Genomic DNA, 22418 nt, shown 5'->3' on the forward strand with positions numbered 1-22418 from the left:
ATGGAACAAAGAGGTCTTGCATGGGCCAACACGCTCCAAGGATTTCTATGGTACAACGGTTGTATCGTTAAATTTTTCGTTTAACATTAGATTATGACGAGACGTTGTAATATTGTAAAACCAAAATAAAATCGCATTATCAAAGACTTTTTATGACATTCTTGCACTTAGTAATGTAGACAAGCGAAGTAATATTGAACGGTACAACAGTTGTAGATGTTTGATGTAATTTCATGCGATTCCTGAACTTTGGAAAGTGGGTTTTGAACTTCCAAGTCCTCTGATCAAATTTTTTAATATTTGGTATAAATTCCGTTATCTTGTAATTTCAAAGTCCAACCTCATCTACTATCGCTCAAAGTTGGAAGCAGCTTTGCAAAGTTTTCTTGAACTGACAGTTCTTGTTTAACTTTGTTTTTTTACTGAAACATTCTTAGATGAATTACCTTTTCACCATAAAGTAGTTTTCTCAAAGCAAATTCATGCGCTCTTCTCTAAGAGCCCTTTAAATGGAGCCTCCTGCGAAGCTATACTGAACGAAAAAACCCCCTCCCATTGTTAGTCCACTTCCTGCAAAATCCCACTCATTTCACCATGTTTAGCTCTTCCTGATTCACTCTTTTGCTCTTGATCCTTTGCCTTTCGACTTCTTCCGCTGATTTTGCGTAAAATTGAGCTAAAACATTCACTTTCGGGATAAAGTACATCTGTTTCCTAGAGAAGCTCTGAGCTGAAAGGCATTCACTTATGGAGGTCAATGAAAGTTTGTTAGAGAAGAAAGAAGCAAATGACGTTATCCTTATGATTTCAGGCCCTGAATGTCAAAGCAGAGGTTCTCCACCAAAACCAAACACTCAGCCAATAGAGCTTGAAAATTACCCATCAAGTTCACAAATTTCCAATGTGACAAGCCCCTCTGCTCAAGAGCTCACTCAGTCAATCCCGACTCCGAGTAAGCTTCCAAATATCCCAACCAAAAAGTCCATCTCGCTGTCTTCATTTGCGAAGCTGAAATCAAGATTCATGGAACCGCCATATCCTAGTGACGCAAGTGCTAGTGCAACTAAGGACCATGGGAAACCGGAGCTGAGAATGCCTCCAAGTGGTTCAGCAGACACACCACCAGATGCAGAGGAGGAAGATGATGAGGAGGTGTGCAAGACTGCGAATCAGGAGTCCCAAATGATGTCGGGTAAAAAGAAGGTTGTTTTGGCTCAGTGGGTCGCGTTTGTGTGCATCATAGGGCTTCTAATAGCGAGTTTAACCATTCATAGACTGCAAAATACAATTATTTGGGAAGTGCAATTGTGGAGATGGTGTTTGCTGATGTCGGCAATCTTTTGCGGTAGTTTGGTGACAGACTGGTTGATCAGCATATTGGTGTTCTTGATTGAGAAAGACTATCTGCTTAAAAGGAATGTTTTGTACTTTCTCTATGCATTGAAGGATGGTGCCGAAGTGTTTGCCTGGTTGAGTCTGGTCCTTTTGGCCTGGGTTTGGCTGATAAACCATGGAGTGAAGCGATCGAGACACACGACCAAGATTCTGAACTGGGTCACGAGGGCGCTCTTTTCTTGTCTTGTAGGAGCTGCCTTATGGCTGATCAAAACATTTCTGATAAAATTGCTTGCTCCTTCTTTTCAATGCAAGAGATTCTTTGATCGCATTCAAGAGTACATCTTTCGTCACCACGTTATAAGGACCCTTTCCGGCCTGCGTCCAGCGGAAAGTGCCGACAAATTGGGTAGCTCGAGGTTTAGCATGAGGCTAAGTCTCAAGAAGTATATTAAAGGAGCTGCAAGGAAGTTTGAAGAGGTGAACATAGAGAAGCTACGTAAGATAAAGCCGGATAAAATTTCTGCTTGGACGATGAGACGGTTGATTAACATTGTTAGCGGCTCAGAGCTGTCGACTCTTACCGGTTCCCTCGATAACATCGAGGATAATGAGGCAGAGCAACAAGAGAAGGACATCACCGATGAGCAGGAAGCCAAGACTGCTGCTTCTGCGATATTCAAGAATGTAGCCAAGTTAGAGAGCAAGTGAGAGCAGCGACTACCTTAAAACTCTCTCCTAATCTGGAAATGTGTTGTTGGTTTGATCCTCTGGGGGTTGGCGCAGTAGGTTGGGGCTGTGGGGGGTTTCCAGCTTAGGAATTGTAGGTCACCTGTAACAGCCCGAATTTCGACGTAATTCGGGATCAATAAAATTGACAATATTTCGCATTTCATTTTAGTAAGTCTCACCCGAGCCGATCACTCTCGGGATACTAACCAATGGGGTATGGCTAACTAGGAAACGGTACGTGGACCATGGTGGACTCGACAAAGTGAACGGGACACCGATCTCGAGATACGATAAGTGAATATTTTGGGCCAACGCGGGCCAATCTTAGAGAAGGTGATGGATTTGGTTTAGCTAAGGCCAACGATGTACAATCGGATCGCGGTGATTACGCAAGACCGAAAGTGCACGTGGCCAACCGGTCACGAACACGAACCGAACGATCGTGACCTTTGGAACTAATGATAATTTCTCATTCTCTCAATGATCGGGACCGTCGTAATTCAAATAACCCTAGGTCGATACGCGTATGTCCTAAACGCCGCCGTTAGCGTAGAGACCACTGAAATTGAAACTCGAGCGAGTTTTGATCACGAAATTGGGCCCGGATTTCGATGTCGATTTTCGAAGGCTTAAGAGACTATTTTTGGGAATCTGACGTCATATTATGCTGGCCACACACGTTTGGAGTTAGTACGAGTAAAAATTGGAATTTCGGTCCGGGGGTAAAAAATTACGATTTTGCCCCTCGGGACGCCAGCGTTGCTTTTCGAGGCGAAATGAGGTTATTTTTCGAAGCCGGCGCCATTTTTGGGTGGCCACGCATACCAGGAGTCGTTTTGGCCAAAAATTGGAATTTCGATAAAAATTAGAAAAATAATATTATTTTATTCCTGGAACTTCGCAGTCAATTTTCAAGGGTTTAGAAAGTGAATTTCGCGATTCCGACACCACATTATGTTGGCCACGCTCATGGAGGGTTGGTACGTGCGAAAATTGGAATTTCGCACCGGGACCGGAAAAATGACGATTTTGCCCCTGGGCTAATTTTTTGTCCGAATTTTTTTGGGATAATTTGGGATAATTATGGATAATTATCAGCTGCATTATTGGGGGCCATTGACCATTTTACCCCTCCCTTTTTGGATAAGATCGGATAGAAACCGTTAGATTATGGGTATTTTCGTCAAAACCGCCGGATTTGCGACACGTGTCGCCCTAGGCTGCCCTTTTTTGACCAGGTCTGACCTTTATCTCTCTCCTCACTCACCCTCACGCCAGAACTCCCCCAGAACAGCAGCCCCTTCAGTTTTCTCCCCCATTTTTCTCTCTTTTCCTCTCTTGTTTGGCTCGCCGGAGCTCGTCGCCGGCCACCGGAGCACCGCCGCCGACCACCGTGCCCCGCCGTGGACCACCTCAGCCCCCTCAGCCTCAGCCTTGCCCTGGCCGACCCTTTCTCTCTCCCTTTCTCTCTCTTTCTCCCTCTTTTTCTCTTTCCCGTCCGACAAAAAGGGCCGCTGGAGCTTCGCCGGAGCTCGGATCGCTGTTCCGTCACCACCCAGCTGTCCAGCCTCGCGTACAACACCGGGCGTACCCGTCCGTACAACGCTGTACGGAAGCACTGTAGCAACCCCCCGTACGGGAGTACTGTTCATCCCGTCCCGTACGGGGTCACTGTTCACGCCGTCGCCGGGAATTCTGCCGCCGGTTTCACTGTTCACTAGTGATCGGCCGCCATTCCCCGTCGTCGTGACCTCGGATTAAGTGAGTAAAATTCCTAAACCCGGATTAGGACTGTTAGTGCATTTTTCTGGACTGGTTTAGGTATTATCGGTACATTTTGGACTGGCTTAGATAGTATCAGTGTGTATTTCAGACTGGATTGAGGACTGATTAGTGGAAATAAAATCCGAGGAATTTAGTGGGATTGTTATGGACAATTATTGGGCCCGGATTGAGGAAATAGCGGCTGTCCATGTTTTTGAGGAATGTACCGGATTATAATGGACAGCAAGAATTATTAGCTGAATGACCGGGATTACCCAGAATGATTGGCTATTGATTGATTGGTGATCAATTGTGTTTAATTGCGAAATGCTATATTGCGTGCTTGTGTGGCTGAATCGTGCGGAGTGTGATTGGCCAATTGATGGCTTGAATTGTGTATTTGGAATTGGGCCGCACGGTATTAATAGGCCAAGTAAGCACGTGGCTTGTGAATTAGGCACTGTAGAATGACTTTGATTGAACTGTGTGCCTGTGCCTATGTTATGTGGATGCTCATGTTGCATTTCATGGCACGCATTATGAATGCCGAGAATGAGGATTGTGATGAAATTGTGTGAGACTGTGTGCCTGTCATGAGCATGTGATCACCTAAAATACCCTGATGCGTGTTACGCGGGGTTCAGATAATAATGGGTTGTGTGATCACCTAAGGGCCTTCGAGTCGTGACCTTCGGGTCGATGCCGTCCTCATGCACTTTGAAGCAGGACGATGCCCGGTACGTCCGGAAGACGACCATCCTCATGCACTTTGAAGCAGGCTCTGGTTCGTAAGGAGATCAGTATTGCGCCTCATGCACTTTAAAGCAGGCTAGAGACACTGGGCCAGATCGGTTGCTGCGCCTCATACACTTTGAAGCAAGCTAGACGCACCGGGCCGTGAATATTGTCAACTCGAATCGTAATGAATAATAAATTGGGCGATTGCCAGTGTGCCAAGGTGGGCTAGTGGGCCGGAAAATGCACGTGACATGTCCACGACATTTGCATGCATGAACATGCATGGACTGGCATGCGAAAGTGTGAGAATCGGTGCATGAGCATGTGATTGGCGTACGTGTGATAATGTGTACCGCGTATGTGCCGTGATTGTTATATATATATTGAATTGTTTAACCTGCAGGGTCAGAGAATCATTGATTGTTGTTGTGTTATGATTTCTAAGTATTTGTTTCCGGTCAGGAGATTGCATGCTAGCCTAACCTAGGTTTAGGGGTTGAACTCGCTGAGATTCGTCTCACGGTTGTGTAAACCGAAACTTTTCAGACCCCCATCCGTAGGATGCCGAGGACATCACCTCTTTTTGGGATACCGCATTTTATCCAGCGGTCGTCAAGCATGCACCCCGGTGGAGACGGAGCAGAAATGAGAAGTGGCTGTTTGGTTATTCCCAGCTGTTGGTGTTTCCTTTTTGGTTGTAGTGAACGCTGTAAAAAGAGTTTTAAAATAGTAATATAAGTATGTACATATTTTCTGCGTTGATCGTTGTTTATTGCTTGGCTATCCTTGGCTCGTATTTTATTATTGTCAGGGTTTGTTTATTTCTTCCGCTTGTGCTTGATCTCTGTTGGGCGTTGGGTCGGCGACGTTTCCTGGGACGTCGCAGTTTGTCGACCGAGGTAGGGATGTTGCGTGCCGTGGGGTACGGGGCGTGACATCACCTGTCAGGGCAACTTGCACAAACCAAAGGCCTGAACTTAACCAGTTCATGGGGCTTGCAATTGCAGGCTGTTTCTTCATTAGCCGGGTGTCCATGCCCGTATTCGTGGGTTATAAGAAAAAAAAAAGTTTATTGCTCCATGAGTTAGTCACTGATTCCTGTTTTCTGCTTTTACTAGGTTTATCGAGGAGGAGGACCTCTTGTGCTTCATGAAGAAGGAACACGTTGAGGAATTCATCTCTTTGTTTCCTGGACGGAAGATCTGTTGGGATTTGTCACCAAAATCCCATAGAATTGAATGAGAAGTGTGTGGGTGAAAGTGTCCCACATAGGGTAGAAGAGAGATGGAAGATGGGTTCAAATAGTTGAGCCTCACAAATGGGTTTGGGCCCCAAGGGGTACCCCACTTTTGTGGAAGAGAGAGGACCTATGTCAAGCTAGGTCGGTCCACCCCCCGCGCGCGCGCCGCCGCCGCCGTCCGTCCGGCCGGCTCGGCTCGGTTCCGGGTCCACTCTCTATCGGTTTTTTTATTTTTTATTTTTTATTTTTTATTTTTCGAACAGACACGTTGTTTAGAAATTATTTATTTATTTATTTTTTGGACAAACAAACATGTCTGTTCGTGAGGTTCGGTTCGCCCGAACGAAAACCGAAACCCTTTCGCGCGCCTGTTCACGAACCAAACCGGTTCAAGGCTCGGCTCGTGACTGTTCACGTAGAACCGAACGAAATTGTTTGTTCGGTTGGTGACTCTTCAGTTTCATCCTTATATATCCGAAATTCCTTGGTGACTATTCATTATATATATGACGAATTGAACATTTCGGAAGTCTCTGGGCATTTCATATTTTCACGGCATTCTGCTGCACTCTCATTCTTCATCGTAGTCATCTTTTGTGCGATTATTCTGCGAAGTTGCGTTCGAAGATTTCCTTTGAAGAAGTACCGCTTCATAGGAAAGGCGATCCGTTCTATCCTGGGAGGCAATTGTTCAACGACCTTTGGGTACCGGTAGAGGGGACAAATTGTCTTAAGGACACAACGTGAACTCGTTGGGCTCGGATCAATCGTCAAATTCGGATCACTCATTTCAGGTTTGTCAAACAACTTTACTTTATATGCACATACAAACACGTGTATATTGAACAACAATCTTAAGACAATTTTTTATTATCGTGTTTGTTCAGTTACATTCTCAATCATTTCTGTCTTCGTGTCAGAAATGGCTACAACATCGACGACGCCTATTGCGTCTGTTCCAACTCATGGAGAGAAGCCGGAAAAGTTCAATGGGGCTGATTTTAAGAGATGGCAACAGAAGATGTTGTTCTACCTCACTACATTGAACTTGGCAAGGTTCCTCACGGAGGATGCTCCGAAGTTGGATGAAGGAGAGACAAACAAGGAAAAGGTTGCTGCTATAGATGCATGGAAACATTCTGATTTTCTGTGTCGCAACTACGTCCTCAATGGTCTAGACAATTCCCTCTACAACGTTTATAGTCCGCTAAAAACGGCTAAGGAGTTGTGGGAAAGTTTGGACAAGAAATACAAAACGGAAGATGCTGGATTGAAGAAATTCATCGTCGGCAAATTTCTGGACTTCAAGATGGTAGATTCTAAAACCGTCTTAAGTCAAGTTCAAGAACTTCAAGTGATCACGCATGACATTCATGCTGAAGGTATGATGATTAGTGAATCTTTTCAAGTGGCTGCTTTCATTGAAAAGTTACCGCCGTCTTGGAAAGATTTCAAGAATTATCTCAAACACAAGAGAAAGGAATTATCACTTGAAAATTTAATTGTTCGATTGAGGATAGAGGAAGACAATAGGAATTCCGAGAAGAAAGTTGGCAGCAATTTGGCGGTCTCGAGAGCCAATGTTGTTGAAGAAGGATCAAAACCCAACAAGAAGAGGAAAATGCCTAGCAAGTCTGGAGAGGGATTCACCCAAGGCCTGAAGAAGTTCGTTGGCAAGTGCTTCAACTGTGGCAAGTCTGGACATCGAGCCAAAGACTGCAGAGCCAAGAAAAGACAGAAAACTCAGGCTAATGTGGTGGAACAAATTTCCAATGGTGTTGATGATATCAATCTAACTGCTATGATATCCGAGTGCAACATGGTGGGAAACCCCAAAGAATGGTGGATTGATACTGGAGCAACTCGTCATATTTGCGCCAATAAATCAATGTTCTCATCTTACATGCCTATGGAAGGTGATGAAAAACTCTATATGGGTAATTCATCAACCTCTAAGGTTGAAGGTGTCGGAAAGATTGCTCTAAAGATGACCTCTGGGAAAGTTGTGACTCTAAACAATGTGCTACATGTGCCAGACATACGCAAGAATTTAGTGTCCGGATCTCTTCTCAGCAAGAATGGTTTCAAGTTGGTGTTTGTGTCTGATAAGTTTGTACTCTCTAAGAATGAGATGTATGTAGGAAAGGGTTACCTTAGTGATGGTCTTTTCAAGTTGAATGTAATGACTGTTGTACCCAATAATGTTATGAATAAAGTTGTTTCCGCTTATGTGCTTGAGTCTCCTAATTTATGGCATGCTAGATTAGGACACGTTAACTATAAGTCGATAAAGAAGTTAATGAACATGGGTTTATTGCCAAAATTCGATTGTTCAAGTGAGAAATGCCAAGTGTGTGTTGAATCTAAATTTTCTAAGCCTCCGTTTCATTCTATAGACAATAGAGTTTCAGAACCTTTAGATTTAATACACACAGATATATGTGATATGAAATCAATACCGTCAAGAGGTGGTAATAAGTATTTTATCACATTTATAGATGACTGCTCGAGGTATTGTTATGCTTATTTGCTTAGTAGCAAAGATGAGACTGTGAATGCTTTTAGAATTTATAAGTCCGAAGTTGAAACTCAGTTGAATAAGGAAGTTAAAATGATAAGAAGTGACAGAGGAGGTGAATATGAATTTCCTTTTGAGGAAATTTGTGCTGAGTTTGGTATCGTTCACCAAATGACTCCTCCTTATACGCCGCAATCTAATGGAGTGGCGGAAAGGAAAAACCGGTCTTTAAAGGAAACAATGAATGCATTGTTGAATAGTTCCGGTTTACCACAGAATTTGTGGGGGGGAAGCTGTTTTGACGGCGAATTTTATTTTAAATAGAGTACCCCACAGAAAGACACAACAAACTCCTTATGAGAAATGGAAAGGCAGAATGCCTAACTTGAATTATCTCAAAGTGTGGGGGTGTTTGGCTAAAGTTGCGGTTCCTAAGCCTAAAAAGGTTAAGATAGGACCAAAGACTGTTGACTGTGTCTTTATTGGATATGCTCAGAATAGCAATGCATATCGTTTTCTTGTTCACAAGTCAGAGATCCCAGATATACATGTTAATACGATTATTGAATCAAGGGACGTTTCGTTCTTTGAAAATATATTTCCGTATAACATAGTATATGAGCCAATTGATAATAACAAGAGGCCTCGAGATACTATATCTAGAAGTGATCCAATGGAGGATGAACCTAGACGTAGTAAAAGACAAAGGACTTCCACGTCTTTTGGACCTGATTTCTTAACGTATCTGTTAGAGAATGAGCCTCGGACATTCAAAGAAGCTGTGACTTCGCCAGAAGCCCCGTTCTGGAAAGAAGCCATCAATAGTGAAGTTGAATCCATATTGTCAAACCATACATGGGAATTGGTTGACCTTCCTCCTGGTAATAAACCACTACAATGTAAGTGGATTTTCAAGAGGAAAATGAAAGCGGATGGTGCTATTGATAAATATAAGGCTAGGCTTGTAGTAAAAGGATACAAGCAACGAGAAGGTCTTGATTATTTTGATACTTACTCACCTGTTGCTAGAATTACATCTATAAGGATGCTAATTGCCATAGCAGCGGTGTATAAGCTTGAAATCCATCAAATGGATGTTAAGACGGCCTTCTTAAACGGGGATTTGGAAGAAGAAATATATTTGGAACAACCCGAAGGGTTCATTGTTCCAAGTCAAGAGAAGAAAGTATGTCGGCTTATCAAGTCACTCTATGGATTGAAACAAGCACCCGAAACAATGGCATGCTAAATTCGACCAAGTCATGTTGTCGAATGGTTTCAAGATCAATGAGTGTGATAAATGTGTATATGTTAAGAACACTCATAATGGTTTTGCCATTTTGTGCTTATATGTAGACGACATGCTTATAATGGGCAGCGATAGTGAGGTTGTTAAGGCGACCAAACGCATGCTCACAAGTAAATTTGATATGAAAGATATGGGGGTTGCAGATGTTATTTTAGGAGTTAAAATCCATAAAACATATGGAGGATTAGCTCTATCACAATCCCATTATATCGAGACGATTCTTGGAAAGTACAAGAATTTAGATATTGTACCAGTAAAGACTCCGATAGATGTTAATTTACATCTTTCAAAGAATACTGGTGAAAGTAAGGCTCAAAATGAGTATGCTAGTATACTAGGCAGTTTAATGTATGTCATGAACTGTACTAGGCCAGACATAGCTTGTGCGGTTAGCAAGCTAAGTCGATTTACAGTTAGTCCAAATGAAAATCATTGGAAAGCTATGAAACGTTTATTGGGCTACTTAAAGCATACTCAAGATTATGCTTTGCATTACACAGAATATCCAGCAGTACTTGAAGTTTATATCCATGGACCTTGACTTAAAACTTTTTTTTCGGATTTTTTTTTATTTTCTCTCTTTTTTTTCCTGATGTGACGCCAACTCGTGCCACTTGTTTGAAAATAAGGAAAATCTAATTAAAAGCCCTACCTATGAAAAGTTCAGTACACCTAACGAAAGGACTAAGATAGAGAACGGCCATAACTTATAGGACTCAAATGCACAAATCCAAAGCTTTGGAGCTCAAGGGGCAGATGGGTGCAAGTTTTAAGACTAAGCGTCCAACGCCGTCCGCTCCCTTAAAATGTTCGAGTCAACGATGCAGGCCGAGTGACTGCTTATGCATGGTTGCGGCGTCGTGCTGGGGTTGTACTTCCCATGTCCCGTAAGCCTTCCTGGTTGACATACATTGTGAGCTAATTAAATATATTAACTTCTCTATACCATATCAATATTTCCAATCGTTCAATTTGCCTAAGGACCTTCACACTTGCGCCTCAACAATATAGTTTTCAATGTATGCACCAAAAGCAAGCAGCCACAAATGTAATTAACCTAATTTGCATGTGTTTGCGGTGCTCCCCATCGTTTCCTTCTCTCCTGCTCACCATGCTATTCAATTTTAATGTGCTATATGGTCTGTCGTCCATAAATGTAATTGAGTTTTAAATTCCCTCTTGGATCTGTGTCAAGAAATATTATTTAAGTCAAATGCATGCACCAATAAACATGTTGACTGTGTTGACTTATTTGGGGTGATTTTTATTGGTGATTTTTTTTCTATATTTTGTGGTGCACGCACTTCAATTTTTCTTTTTTATAATGTTAAACACTCGAAATTTTCGAATATACAAATATTGACAAGTAGATTGTATAAAATTATTTTCATGAGTTTCTAAAGTTTTTGTAACAATATATGCTTTGGCGGGAAATTAAAAAAAGTAATTTTATATAGCTTTTCCAGAGTAGAGCAACAAACAAATTTATTAAAATGAATTTAGACTGTAACTTTTCATTTCCGCATAACTTGTTGGAACTTTTAAAATCATGTGAAGTTGACTATTAACGAGCCATTTAAAATAACATTTCCCGCGGACCTTGACTGGTGTGGAGATGAAATTCATTTTTCCTTTTCAAACTTGGCTTCCAAAACGACGTTGTTCATGAGATCAATTTATGTAAGAGATCAATTTATGTTGAATTTCCATCAGGCGTGTGTCCACATCAACAACTTAACGAGATATAGACAGAATCTAATTAAGGGTAGATTTGTTAGGAGTGTACCGATTTATGATTTTTTATAATACAAAAATTAATTTGTGATAATCATAGTTCAAGGGTACGAGTTTGGGTTTCTTAGTGGTAGTAATCTGAAATATATTATGCCTGTGCATTTGTCTGTGTGTGGGAGGAACGTTGACGAATAGGCGGAACGAAAGAGGAGTAGAAAAAGCGAAAAAAAAAAATGGAGAACACGCTCTCAGTCGAAAACATGGTAACGTGTCATTTTCTCCAGGGATAAATTGAAGTACGAAATTTATCGTCTAAATTTAGAGTTTCCGAATCAATTAAACAATGATCTGATGATTAGATCACAAATCTTCAGGTCTTTTTTTTTAAACATTCAACCTGTCGATCAATCCAAATATTAAATGGACCTAACGACCGAACGTTCGTCTTTTGAAGGTCATTTGAAATTGAATAGAGTTTCCCGCAGACCTCGACTGTTAACAGTCATTTGAATAGAATTTCCCGCGGACCTTCGCTTGAAGCTAAAGCCCTCTCCTCCTCCTCCCCATTCACATCCCCGCAAATCTCCGCTCGTTTCGCCATCGCCGTTTCGCTCCGACTCGCTCTCCCTTTCTTCTCTGCTGCTTCTTTTTTTCCGGGTCGCTCATTTCTTCAATCTTTCTTCTTGTGATCTTGATCCATTTGAGTTTTCAGCTGACTCCGCGCTCTCTTTTCGGGTTGGGGTGTCATTTCTCGTGACCGGTTGTTGAGAGTTTGTCGAGCGCGAAACATCCATGGAAACACAGGATGTGGTTCTCATGTTCGCAGCTAGCGAATCTCAAAGCAAGGATTCTTCGCTGGCGCCAAATCTTGGGCCGACAGAACTCGACAATGTCCCATCCGTAGTGCAAAGTTCCTATGCAACAGGCCCTTCTGATCAAGGAATCCCTCCATCGAGCACAGCTCCAGCTAAGCCTGCTGAAGAGAAGTCCCACAAATCGGGATTTGAAGAACTGGTGCATCCTAGCGACGCTGCTTCGGTCAAGGATGACAAGACCCGACTGAAGAATTCGCAGTCTCCCTGCAGGTGTTCCCCTAAAGTGGGTTTGCCTCGCAATGGCACAATTGCTGGTGCTGCTAAAGACGATTTTACAATAACCATGCAGGACACCTCACAGCAACCTCTGTCAAAGGCTACGGCCGCTGAAGGTGATGAACATGTATGCTGCTGGGAAAATTTCATCAACATGGTTATGTGGGCCGAGTGGGTCGCATTCATGTGTGTCACTGGATTTCTGATCGTGGGCTTAACCGTTCATAAGCTGCGAAGGACGGATATTTGGGAGTTGGAGCTGTGGAAATGGTGTGTGCTGGCGTTGGCAATCATTTCGGGTCGGTTAGTGAGTAAGTTGTTGCTGACCCCATTGGGCTTCTTGATTGAGAGGAAAATCTGGCTCAAAGAGAAGGTCTTTTACCTTGTCTATGGATTGAAGCACAGCGTGCAAGTGTTTATCTGGTTAGTTTTCGTTCTTTCGGTCTGGGGTTTGCTGATATACCACGGAGCAAAAAGATCAAGGCACGCAAGGGAGATTCTAAGTGATGTGACAAGGGCTCTTGCTTCTTGTCTCGTAGGAGCTGCTATATGGCTTATCAAAACACTGCTGATAAAGTTGCTTGCTGCTTCCTTTCACATCAAGGCATTCTTTGAGCCTATCCACACGACCGCCGATCACCAACACGTGATCGAGGTGCTTTTGGGAAACAATTCAATGGAACAGGATGGCAAGTTCAAATGGCAGCTCAGTTTCATGAAGTGCATTCATGGAGTGTCAGAAAAGCTAGAGGAGGTAATTGATGCAGAGATGCTGACCAACATGAAACAACGTCGAATTTCACCTTGGAATATGAGGAGGTTGATCAACGGTATTACTGGCCCATGGGTATCTATCTTTGACAGCAGCCTTGATCATCCAGACCAGGAGATCGTCCGGAAAGCCGCGGAGACTGCTAATGAGATATTTAAAAATGTAGGGACGCAGGGAAAGGGGTGAGAAGGCCAATACTGTCTAGAACTCTCTCCCCATTCTAGTACTTTTGCTGTACTAATTTGTCCCTGATACCTGCTCTATGGTTTTACAAGGTACATTCGCTGTACTAATTTGTCCCTGATGCCTGCTTTATGGTTTTACTAGGTACATTGACATGAAGAAGAAAGAAGATGTTGCCAAATTCATCCCTTTGATTCAAGGACCAAAGGGCGATGGAATGATCGATAAGCCAACTTTAGAGAAATGGCTGGTAAGTTCATAAATCGTAATTCAGGATATGTACAGAGTATCAGAATCTTGTCCAAGTTACAATCACAATACCGTCAATAATGTGTAAATAGCAACCAACTTGTGTAAAGAAATGCTTAAGCTCGCCGTATTGTTGACCCAGTTCGAGAACTAGTGAATTAGTATTGCACTATCAGTTACTTGGTGTCTTTCGGTATATGCTGATCGACATCCAAGATTCTATGCTTTGGAGTAAGATGTTTTCTGGAGTTATGTAACAAACTGAAACAGAGGGACTTTTGAAAGTTCAAAGTTTTTGAGGCAGACCTACTTTCAGATTAATACATTCACAAGATTTTGACTAAATAGTCTATTTTCTGCAAGAGACTGTTTACCGTGAAAGGAGATTACTTGCCCGCACCTTAAAAGATGCGGACACAGTTATCGATGATCTGGACAGGCTTGTTTCAGTAATTGTGCTTGTCGTGATTACCATCGTGTCGTTACTTATCATGGGACTTTTGACAACGGAAACACTTATTTTTATCTCATCTCAGCTTTTGCTTGTGGTGTTCATGTTCGGCAACACTGCCAGAACCGTGTTTGAAGCCGTCATTTTCATATTTGTCACACATCCATTCGATGTGGAAGACCGTTGTGTCATCGATGGAGTGCAGGTGTGTTACTTAGTCCTGAGACTCCGCGTGAGACTGCTTTGTTACCGATTCCTTATTTGCCTGACGTCTGAATTCCTCACAGTTGGTTGTTAAGAAGATGGAGATTTTGACCACGACCTTCGTGAGATATGACGGTGAAAAGATATACTACCCGAATTCAGTTCTGGCCACCAAACCCATTAGCAATTTCAACAGGAGCGACAAAATGGGCGATTCTGTGGAGTTCACAGTCGATTTCTCCACTTCAGTTAATAGTATTGCAGAATTAAAGGAGAAAGTGAAAACGTATGTCAATCTACTACTTCCTAAACCTCTTTATATTGCCCCTACTAACAGGAAAAAAAACGAAACATCATCGGTTGGTGGTTGAGCTTTCTTCGGTTCATACATCATTGTTAACATTGCTAAATACTTCTTTAGAACAAACATACACAATTCCTGATGGAATTCCCATCCTTGGTTGGAAAACTAACAGGTACTTGGAAAGCAAGCCTGAATACTGGATGGAGGCACACAGCATCGTGGTCAAGGAGATTGAGGATGTCAACAAGTTGAAGATGGGTCTCTACGTCACCCATACGATAAATTTTCAAAACCCACGGGACCGGAACAGCCGGAGATCAGAACTCGTGTTGGAGCTGAAGAGAATCTTTGAAGAAGTCGGTATCAAATACCGTCTGCTTCCTCAGGAAGTTCAAGTCAGCTATGCCGGTTCAGCAGCTGCTTAACGCGCAGTTTTGAATCCTCCATGAGAAAAGTTGCCTGTGACCCGCAAGTATGTGAGGACGTGACTGTTTTGCTTTTCTTGATCATCAAGTCACAGTGCATTACATCTATGAACCGACTGTCTCTTTTGATAGAATGTTGATTTGGAGTTCCGGTGTTGTCTGTTTGTCAATTTTATCTGTTTGATTGAGAGAGGGTTGTTCCCAATGCCATTGGAATCGCAATGTCAAGGAACAGTCATCAAAGTTATCTATCCATCATATCATTTTTTTAACAGCTTAAACTTTCAAAGTAATCGAGTGCAATGTAATTGTGGGAAACATGATTTGGTAGCCGAATAAGGATTGATTGACCTGCTAATTTCCTGACATAACAAGATACCTCTGTTACTCATTTGACAGGCCAATGATGCTTTTCTTTGGTGCGTTAGATGCACATTTGCTTCGCAATGGATTCAGATTTCTCACGTTCATCTGCAAATAGTGTGTCGTCTGTCTAGACTCTAGCAGGCTGAGAGCATTCATTAAATTAATCAAGCATATGAGAAAGGTGTGAATCACGTGTGTTTTTCGTGTCAAAACGAAAAATGTCGACACCCATTTACTATTCATTTTCGTAGTATATCTGGCCTAATTTCTAGATGTTCAAAGTATACTTGTGACATTGTACTTTTCGATATGATATATAACTAAACAGATGTCAGCTCGATACTTGGGATTACTACGTTTTACTATAATATTAATGTTTTTTTTCATTAACCACGAACTTTATAATTACTGATACTTCTCTAATAGTAGGTTTTCAATTGGTTTAGGAAGAAGAGTACGATGACACACGATTTTTGTAATAAACCCTTTTTGAGGATGACTTCTAACATCCACTTCCCAAAATAGGCAGGTGTGATACAAATGGACTTTTTCTTTTTTCTTATTTACCAGTAAATAAATTCTTCCCGTAAGGAAGAATGACAATTAAAGTGAATAAGCCACAATCTCTATAACACTTTCTTGTTATCTTATTGAGACCATTTTTTTAATAAGGGGAATTGATTATTTAAAATTATTATTAGATTTGGGATTAGAGTGAAGTTACATATTTTTTTAGATTAAAAAAAGTTCATGGCACAATTAGCATTAAACCTAAAATTAATGGTTTTTTTAGGTAATTGGCATGTGCTTGCAGGATTCGCCATCGTTTGCTTCTTTCCTGCCCATCATGCTATTCAATTTAGTGTACTTTACAATCCGTCGTCAATAAATGTAATTAAGTTTATAGTTCCTCTTGGATCGGTGTCAATTTAATCCAATGCTCGTATTGATGAACACGTTGATTGCATTGACAAAAAATAAAAATGATCATTGCCTCTATTTTTTTCATGTACACAGGACATATTGTAGTTATAGGTTATTAATGACTCAACATTAGTGAGATGCCTTTTCAATTTACGTACAGAAGATTTAATTGTCATATCTTCAATTCACATGCAGCAGCCTCAATAGAGATGTCTTTTCAGTGTATAGGTTTGAAGTATTGTGTCATGGGAGGCATTGTTCGCAAATTTGTAAGGCACTATTGGCAGGGAGATTCGGTAATCCGTTCCTCACCTCCTGTTTAATTCTTTTCCAATTTTATTGCATCTATCGGTCTATATTTGGTTTGTAATTCAGCCTTCTTTACTTGTCAAGATTATATAAATATTGGCTTGGTCGTTATTAAATTTATTATTGCTTTCTCGGAGTTATTATCTCTGTTTATATTTTTTTCCGGTTATCGCACGGAATTTACATCAGTACACACCCTTGATGAAAGATGGGGATTAGGAGGTGTGGTTGATCTAAGTTTGGATCTTTCAGATTTCGAGTATACTGTTTGCTTCATCAGTATGCACGAAGTGCGCGAACTGCCCGCGCCTTGTCCGTCAGTCCGACATGGATTCCGCTGATTCGTGGCACATGTGGAATTCGGGAGTTTGTTTGGGGTGATCTTTGATAATTTTGTTTCTCCAAATCTCGCATTGCACGCACTTTGACTCCTCGTTTTTCGTTTTTTTACTTTGATCGAAGCTTTTAAATCGTGTGACGTTGACAAGGAACGAGCCATTCAAAACGACACTTCCCGCGGACCTTGACTGGTGCGGCAATGAAACCTCCTCTTCTGTGTCAGCTTAAATCCTGCAGATCTCCCTCATTTCTTCATGATCTTGCTCTGCACTTTCTTCCTAATCTCTTAGATTTCTGCGTTCTCCTGTGGGTACCCTTTTCTTTTTGGTTTTCAGCTCTTTGAAAAATTTAGAAACTGATTCGGTTCAGCTAAAGCTTTCATCTTCATGTTAAAAGTCCAAAATATTTAGAGGACAAGACTTGAGCTTAGCTTAGATTTTGAGTGGTTATTGAGAGTGAAACATTCAATCATGGAAAATAGGAAAAGTTTGTTAGAGAAGAAAGGAACAAAGGAGGTAGTTGTTATGATTCCGGGCAGTGAGTACCAAAGCAGAGGTTCTTCACCAAGATCCAATCTTGATCCGACAGAGATTAAGAATCTCCAATCAAGAGCACAGAGTTCTGCTCAAGGAATCACTCGATCCGGCCCAACTCTAAGTAAGCCTCGCGTGAATCCCACTGATCGTTTGGCTACAAACAAGTTCTTTTTGAGTCCATGGATATCTAAGAGGAAATCAAGATTTGAAGAACCATCGTGTCATGGTGATGCTACTTCAGTTAAGGACAATACCCAACTGAAGATTTCAGAGAGTTCGCCTAATGTGGGTTCGCCTTACAACGATACAAGTGCTAACGCCACTAAAGACGGTATGAAACCCGTGCCGAACGCTGCTCAAACGCCTCCTTCGAAGGCTGCAGAGGTGGAAGATGATGAGCATGTGTACAAGGCTGCAAATTTGAAGGTCCAAGAGATGGCCGGCAAGAAATTCGCCAAGTATATTATCTGGATCGAGTTCACAGCATTTGTGTGCATCATGGGACTTCTGATCGCAAGTTTAACCGTTCGCAAACTGAAAGATACGGAAATTTGGCACTTGGAGCTGTGGAAATGGTGTGTGCAGGTGTTGGCGATCTTTTGTGGTAGGTTGGTGATTGACTGGTTGATTAACACATTGGTTTTATTGATTGAGAAGGATTATTTGCTCAAACATAAGGTCTTGTACTTCGTCTTTGGATTGAAGGACAGTGTCCAAAGGTTTACCTGGTTGGTTTTCATTCTTTTAGTCTGGGTTTTGCTGATGAACCATGGGGTGAAGCGATCGGAGCAGGAGAGGGAGACTCTACATTATGTGACAAGGGCTCTTGCTTCTTGTGTCATAGGAGCTGCTATATGGCTTGTCAAAACACTCTCAATAAAATTACTATCGGCTTCTTTTCAATGCAAGAGGTTCTTCGATCGCATCCAAGAATCTCTCTTTCACCACTACATAGTCAAGACCCTTTCAGGCTCGCCTTTGATGGAACAGAATGACAAGCTCTATGGGCGGCTCAGTTTCAAGAAGTACATCAAAGGAGTGGCAAAGAAGCTAGAAGAGGTGATTGATGTAGATAAGCTGAGTAAGATAGACCGGGGTCAAATTTCTGCTTGGACGATGAAAGGGTTGGTTAACGTCATTAGCGACTCATCCCTAGGGATTTCAACTCTTGTTGGAAACCTTAATCAATACTGTGATGAGGACACAGAGCAACAAAATAAGGAGATCACTAATCAATCAGAAGCAATGGCAGCTGCTGACGAAATATTCAAGCATGTCACTAAGAAGTCTGGACATGAGTAAGAAGAACCATGCTGTCACACACTTCCCTTGCATTCCAGCTAAAATTTTGCTTAGAAATATCTCACCAATACCTGCTTTATGTCTTTACTAGGTACATCGAAGAGAAGGACCTCTTGCGCTTCATGAAGAAGAAAGATGTTGACAAATTCATTCCTTTGGTGCCAGGAGCAGCAAAAACTAGACGGATCGATAGGTCATCTTTAAAGGACTGGCTGGTAAGTCTTACTAAATTAATAATATGTTGTATTAGGAAGCTTTTTGCTACCTCTTCCAATGTTTTCGAAGATCCATAACTTTCTGTTCTCATCCAAGTTCTGATGATCCCAGAACAGTCAATGAGTGTACTAAATCTCAATGTTGCGGCGTTGTCTATACATTTAGAAAACTTGTGATAATTAGTGGGCCATCGGCCCGGTGAATGCTCAACCACAATTCTATGCTTCAGAATTGGATTAGGTCTCCTGCCTTTTGGAAATAAAAGAATCACAACACTTTTGGCTCAGTCCGAGTCCAACAATCAGATGAGTACATTCCTAAGAACCTAATACAGAGTTTGTCTTCAGGTGAGCGTTTACCTTGAAAGGAAGTCCCTCGCCTACAGCTTGAACGATACAAAAACAGCCATCGAGGAGCTGAACAGGCTTGCTTCAGCAGTTCTGCTGATCGTGATCATTATCGTGTCGTTACTTATGATGGGAGTTTTGACGACACAAGCACTTGTCTTCATTTCATCCCAGCTTTTGCTTGTGGCGTTTATGTTTGGTAATTCCGTCAAAACAGTGTTCGAAGCCATCATTTTTGTTTTTGTGATGCATCCCTTTGATGTTGGTGACCGTTGTGTCATCGACGGAGTGCAGGTGAATTACTAATCCTAAGACTCCCCATGATTTGTCTGAGCTGATACGATACTTTGCCTAACACTTCAATTCCTCGTAGATGGCGGTTGAAGAGATGAATATCCTGACAACAGTCTTCGTGAGAAATGATGGTGAAATGATATTCTACCCAAATTCAGTTCTGTCCACCAAACCCATCAACAATTTCTACAGGAGCCCAAACATGAGTGATTCCGTGGAGTTCACCGTCGACTTCTCCACTTCGCCCGACAGCATTACTGCTTTAAGAGATGAAATAAAAAGGTATGTTGCCTGCTACTCCTGAACCTCTTTAAACGAGGCACCAAAATTTGCATTTTCGTGCCTCATAAGCCATGTAGACTCGGCCGTGAATAAACATGATCATGTAATATAAATTGAACAGCATTTCATAATTGTTGGGGTGCGGTTCATACTCCACTTCGACTGGAAGACGAGGGTCCCGTATCCTGGTGAGAGGGTAGGGGTCCGAGGGCTGCCCCGGCGAGGGTCGTAGGGGTAGCGCCCTTGCAAAGCCATATGGCTTTTATATTTTGAGCCTATATTTTATTGGTAGTTTGGGCTTGGGCTCATGAATAACTACTGTTACCTACGATGTGCTAATTATAGTAGAATCCTCTGCTGGACATAGTCCTAATTTAAGGGTGAAGAAGGATAAAAATCTTGTGTCTCGATTTTCTTTTCTTGTTTTTACTTTCTATTTCCTTGTAATTGTGAGCCGAATCCTAACAATACTATGTGCTTAATACAGAGAGGGAAATCTGCTGAATAAAGACAGAGACTCCATGAATTTAAGATGGCGATGCAATTGACTTGTGTGAACTAAAACTCAATGCGAGGGTGTGTCATTTGGCTTTTGAAGCCGTAGTTTGAAGTTTAAGAAACATCGTTTACTGGTGATTACGCTTTCTTATGTTCATAACGTGAGAAAAAATGCAGAGAATTTACACCAGGCAATTTTCATTAGCATTGCCGAATTCTTCTTCCATACAATCGTATACAAGTTTCTGATAGAATGGCATTCCTTGGGTGAAAAAAATCAGGTACTTGGAAGAGAGGCCTAACTATTGGAAGAAGGATCACAGCATCGTGGTTAAGGAGATCGAAGACATGAGCAAGTTGAAGATGGCTCTATACGTCACTCACACGATAAATTTCCAAAACCCGGGAGACAGGAACAGCCGGAGATCCAAGCTACTGTGGGAGCTGAAGAGGATCTTCGAGAAACATGGTATCAGATACCATCTGCTTCCTCAAGAAGTTCGAGTCAGCTATGCTGGTTCAGCGCCCGCCGGTGCGAGGTTCTGACTCCTCCAGGAGCGAAGTTCTTCGCCAGCTGCAAGTACGTTGAGAAGTGAATATTTCCTTTTCCTGATTCATTAGTCACAATGCGTTATACCTATAAGTTGAATGTCTTTTGGGCTAACAGAAGGTATGAAATCACAGTATGATGGGAATTGGATCACATCGCAGTTTTCTACTACCTTTGCCCTCCAACTTTCAAATTCTGCTTATAGTTATGGAGGAGATAAATCTAGCATTGAGACATACGTTCGTCCATTTTGCTCATTTGACCCAGATATGACTAATACTAATGCTACACGCTTGGTTGGAATTGAGGTACCTATTGATGAAATTGCAGCAATATTAGATATTTGTCATCGTCATTCTTTAACAGTATGAGCTTTTAGCTTGATCGGCTGCATAATTAGCTTAACGACCCAACATATAATGTAATATCCACCAAAGGTCATCTCACTAATTTCCATCATAAGAAATCATTGATCATTTTGAAAAGTTCATGCTCATAATGGTGCCTTCTATTTTGTTTTCTCCGTGGAGCCCAGATACGATTACTTGGTGAACGGATTCATACTTCATTCCCTTACCTTGAAAGCCCAGATTCTCAATGTGTCATCCCCTGAAATTATCTGAATCCTATTGTTCTATCGCTGCACATCAATGAAATGTCGTTACTTTTTCACCCTTCCAATGCCTTGTTACTTTGTTGCGCTTCACACGTCTTGCTCTCTGCTCAATATTTGATATTGGATGTGTTGGAACTTGCATAAAACAAATAGATCTAGTCAATACACAATGATGAACTGTAAACTGTTACGGTAAATTTTGCAAAAATCCGAGTTACCATGAAAGCCCAGATTCTCAATGTGTCATTCCTTGAAATTATCCGATTCCTATTGTTCTATCGCTGCACATCAATGAAATGTTGTTACCTTTTCACCCCTCCAATGCCTTGTTACTTTGTTGCGCTTCACATGTCTTGCTCTTTGCTCAATATTTGATATTGGATGTGTGAACTTGCATAAAACAAATAGATCGATATTGGATGTGTTGCAACTTGCATAAAACAAATAGATCGAAAGTCAATACACCATGATGAGCGTCAAACTGTTAATGGTAAATTTTGCATTTTGCAAAAATCCGAGTTAAAATTTGAAAGGAGAGCCAATTAAACTTACAGCCACCAAAATTGAAAAGATATTGACCTGAAATTGTTACAAAAATGCCAAACAACTAAAGGTGGTCCTACATATTATGAAATCGTTGATCATTTTGAAAAGTTCATGCTCATAATGAAGCCTTCTATTTTGTTTTCTCTACGAAGTGCAAATACAATTGCTTGGCGAACGGATTCAAACTTCATTCCTGTACCTCAAAAGCTCAGATTCTCAATGTATCATCCCTTAAATTATCCGA

At 41.6% G+C, this 22418-nt stretch overlaps 1 protein-coding gene and 1 pseudogene across 1 annotated transcript; both read left to right on the plus strand.

The window, feature by feature from the left end:
• Window positions 1-537: 537 nt before the first annotated feature.
• On the plus strand, window positions 538-15076 carry LOC130138051 (mechanosensitive ion channel protein 10-like; annotated as a pseudogene).
• A 2295-nt stretch (window positions 15077-17371) lies between these two features.
• Window positions 17372-21308, plus strand: LOC130138065 (mechanosensitive ion channel protein 10-like). Its single transcript, XM_056311015.1, has 5 exons — window positions 17372-18821; window positions 18917-19040; window positions 19389-19682; window positions 19762-19964; window positions 20744-21308. Exons 1-5 carry the CDS (start codon window positions 17458-17460, stop codon window positions 21006-21008), a joined length of 2250 nt encoding a protein of 749 aa, XP_056166990.1. The 5' UTR covers window positions 17372-17457; the 3' UTR covers window positions 21009-21308.
• The last annotated feature ends 1110 nt before the right edge of the window (window positions 21309-22418 follow it).

The sequence above is a fragment of the Syzygium oleosum genome, unplaced genomic scaffold (genome assembly GCF_021117445.2).
Source record: "Syzygium oleosum isolate NSW1041296 unplaced genomic scaffold, Sole_v2.1 Sole_v2.04, whole genome shotgun sequence".
NCBI classification, from domain to species: Eukaryota; Viridiplantae; Streptophyta; class Magnoliopsida; order Myrtales; family Myrtaceae; genus Syzygium; species Syzygium oleosum.